This window comes from Propithecus coquereli, unplaced genomic scaffold, assembly GCF_000956105.1.
Source record: "Propithecus coquereli isolate 6110/MARCELLA unplaced genomic scaffold, Pcoq_1.0 Scaffold29, whole genome shotgun sequence".
In the NCBI taxonomy this organism is placed as follows: domain Eukaryota; kingdom Metazoa; phylum Chordata; class Mammalia; order Primates; family Indriidae; genus Propithecus; species Propithecus coquereli.
In genome coordinates this window covers 8,523,796-8,526,254 of record NW_012148507.1, presented here as the reverse complement: position 1 = coordinate 8,526,254, position 2,459 = coordinate 8,523,796, and the positions used below count along the sequence as shown (strand labels likewise).

The following is a 2,459-nucleotide window of genomic DNA, read 5'->3' as shown; positions in this document are numbered from 1 at the left end:
TAATTTTTTTTGTAGAAAAGAAGTCTCATTATGTTGCCCAGGCTGTACTCAAACTCCTGGCCTCAAGTGATCCTCCCATCTCAGCCTCCCAAACTGTTGGGATTACAGGCGTGAGCCACCACACCCAAGTTAGCCTTTCTTCATTTAACATTCACTGAGCGCTTATTTCTTGTAAGGACTTTATGTGGGCAGTATCTTAATGCTCACAGTCGACCCAGGAGATGGGTAAATATTATCCCTGTCGCACAGATAAGGAGTAGGAGGCACTAGCAAGGGTGGAGCAGGATTTAAATCAGACAAGTTGATCCCTAGCCTTGTCACAAACAAGGAGGACAGGAGTAGGGATGTAAAATGCAACTACGGACTAAGGTTAGAATGTAAAAAATATGTATCTCAAAAAGGTATGCCAAAATTTGCTGGCTGCAAAACTAAGCATGGCTCAAAAGAGTACAGAGAAAAAGGAATACTATCTCATTTCTGCATCGCATTGAAAACTCCATCAAAGGGGTAGAGAACAAAGATAAAAGAATTTCACTTACAAATTCATGTTTTGAGGATAAGTACAAATACTCTAAGAAAAAATGGGTAAGATATAAGCGCAAAATATAAACAAATATACCAATCAAGACCTAGGAATTGTTAGTCCAATTTATTTAGGAGCTGAAGTAAAAATAATCTCTCCTGACAAATACAGAAAGCTTCCTTGAGTGACTGATAAAACTCAAGTGTGATTATTTCAAAGGACAGTAGTGGTACAATATTCTTCTTCAGGAATGCTTTTTAAAATTAGTAGAAAGCCAAAAGGAAAAACTGATTCAACTACCACTCTGTCCATAACTTCAAGTCTGTATCTAATGCTCACGGTGAGGTTAACTGACTCAGCTAATTTCAAAACTGCACATTTCACTTGATACCAGAGCTTGAGAGATATTTAAAGCACAAATTTTAAGACTCATGAAATTATAGGTTATCACAAGGAAAAGGAATGTGGATTGAAGCTGTAAGTACACAGTTTGTTTCAAAAAGAGAAAAATACCGCTTGCTTGACAGTTCTATTTACAGAAATATATTTAATATATAAAGGCCCTAGGCAACATTACACTTGTTAAAAATACTATTTTAACTTAACACTAGCTACTACTCCCCCCATCCTTAAGTAAGCTGCATAATTTTAAGAGTGTCCTAGCCATAAGACTGACAAGACCTTTCCTTCTCCAGCGCACATCTGGGGCACCGTGACTTCCAAACATTATGATGGAGAAAATTTTTATAGGCCGTGGGATAAAATAACCTCATTACTCCTTCATGGACTTCAAATGGGACTTTTCAACATAAAAATACATGAAAATTATTTAGTCCATATTATAAAAGATGAATGAGGAAGACTCTAGACTTTAAAGTAATTAAGATGAAGAGAGCAAAATAACTAACAAAGGATACAGAATTCAGAAAGCTATGATCACACAATCAAAAACGACTTATACAATTACTCATCTGTATGTTTTATTATTCTTTGGAAAAGAACTTTCCGTATACTAAAAAAATAACTTTCTGAAAAGTGCTATCCTCCACGAAAACACATACCCATTTATCATTTCAATCAGGCACTGTTACCAAACTTCGGACTTGCTCTGTCATTTCTGCAAATTAACACTTTCCTTCCAAGAGCCATTCCACGTGAAGAGTGGTCACCATCTGTTTCCACCAAAGTCAACCTCTATTTAAAAAATCACAGTCTGCCATCACGCCCACCTCACTACAAACAGATGCTTGATGCAATCTCAGCCACGGATTTTTGAAGGGCCCCATTCACCTGAGAAAGATTCTACGTTTATTAACAAGTTCATTAATATTAACGTCATCCGGGTTAATTTTCAGCGCATTTTCAAAAAGATTGCTTTAGGCTAATTTTCGGGCTTTAGTCTAAACCGCCGCTGTGGCTAGTCCACACATGGAAAGCCGGAGTGGCATGAACCCCCCCAGAGACTGCAAGCGACCGACCCGGACCAACTTCGGGCGTGGGTTCCGGGGCCGCGTTCCTCCGCCCAGCTACACCGGACCCTGAGGCCAGCGGTCTGAACGTCCGGCCGCCGCGGGCCGGAGTGGGTCTGGGGTGGAGCCGGAGGCGCCCGGCCCCGGGTCCTGGAGTGGCTCGGCCCCGCACACCGGTGGACGCCAGGGCCGCAGCCACAGCCCCGCAGGCCCTCGACGGGCTGCGCCGGGTAGCCGGCGGACAGACCCGGGGAGGAGAGCCGCGGCCCGCCCGCACCCCGCCCAACGCTCCGCATTTGTTCTCTTTTCGCTCTTACCTTTTCGCACAGCGTCCGCACTTGGTTTTCGTTAAGCTGTTTACACTCGTTCAGCTGCTCGACCCACTGGTCCAGCTCCTTGGTGAACGCCTTGTCGTCCATGGCGGCCGATCCCCTTCCCTTTCCCCGCCGCCACCCTCCCCCCTCCCC

General features: G+C 43.8%; 1 protein-coding gene across 1 annotated transcript in view; it reads right to left on the bottom strand.

Annotated features, from left to right (window-relative positions):
* The window catches only part of PPP2CB (protein phosphatase 2, catalytic subunit, beta isozyme), a 32,294-nt gene extending 29,841 nt beyond the window's left edge, over positions 1–2,453 (bottom strand). The window contains exon 1 of the mRNA XM_012648600.1: positions 2,310–2,453. Within this exon, the coding sequence (XP_012504054.1) occupies positions 2,310–2,411 (102 nt within the window). The 5' untranslated portion in view covers positions 2,412–2,453. The remainder of the gene's footprint in view (positions 1–2,309) is intronic.
* Positions 2,454–2,459: the final 6 nt, after the last annotated feature.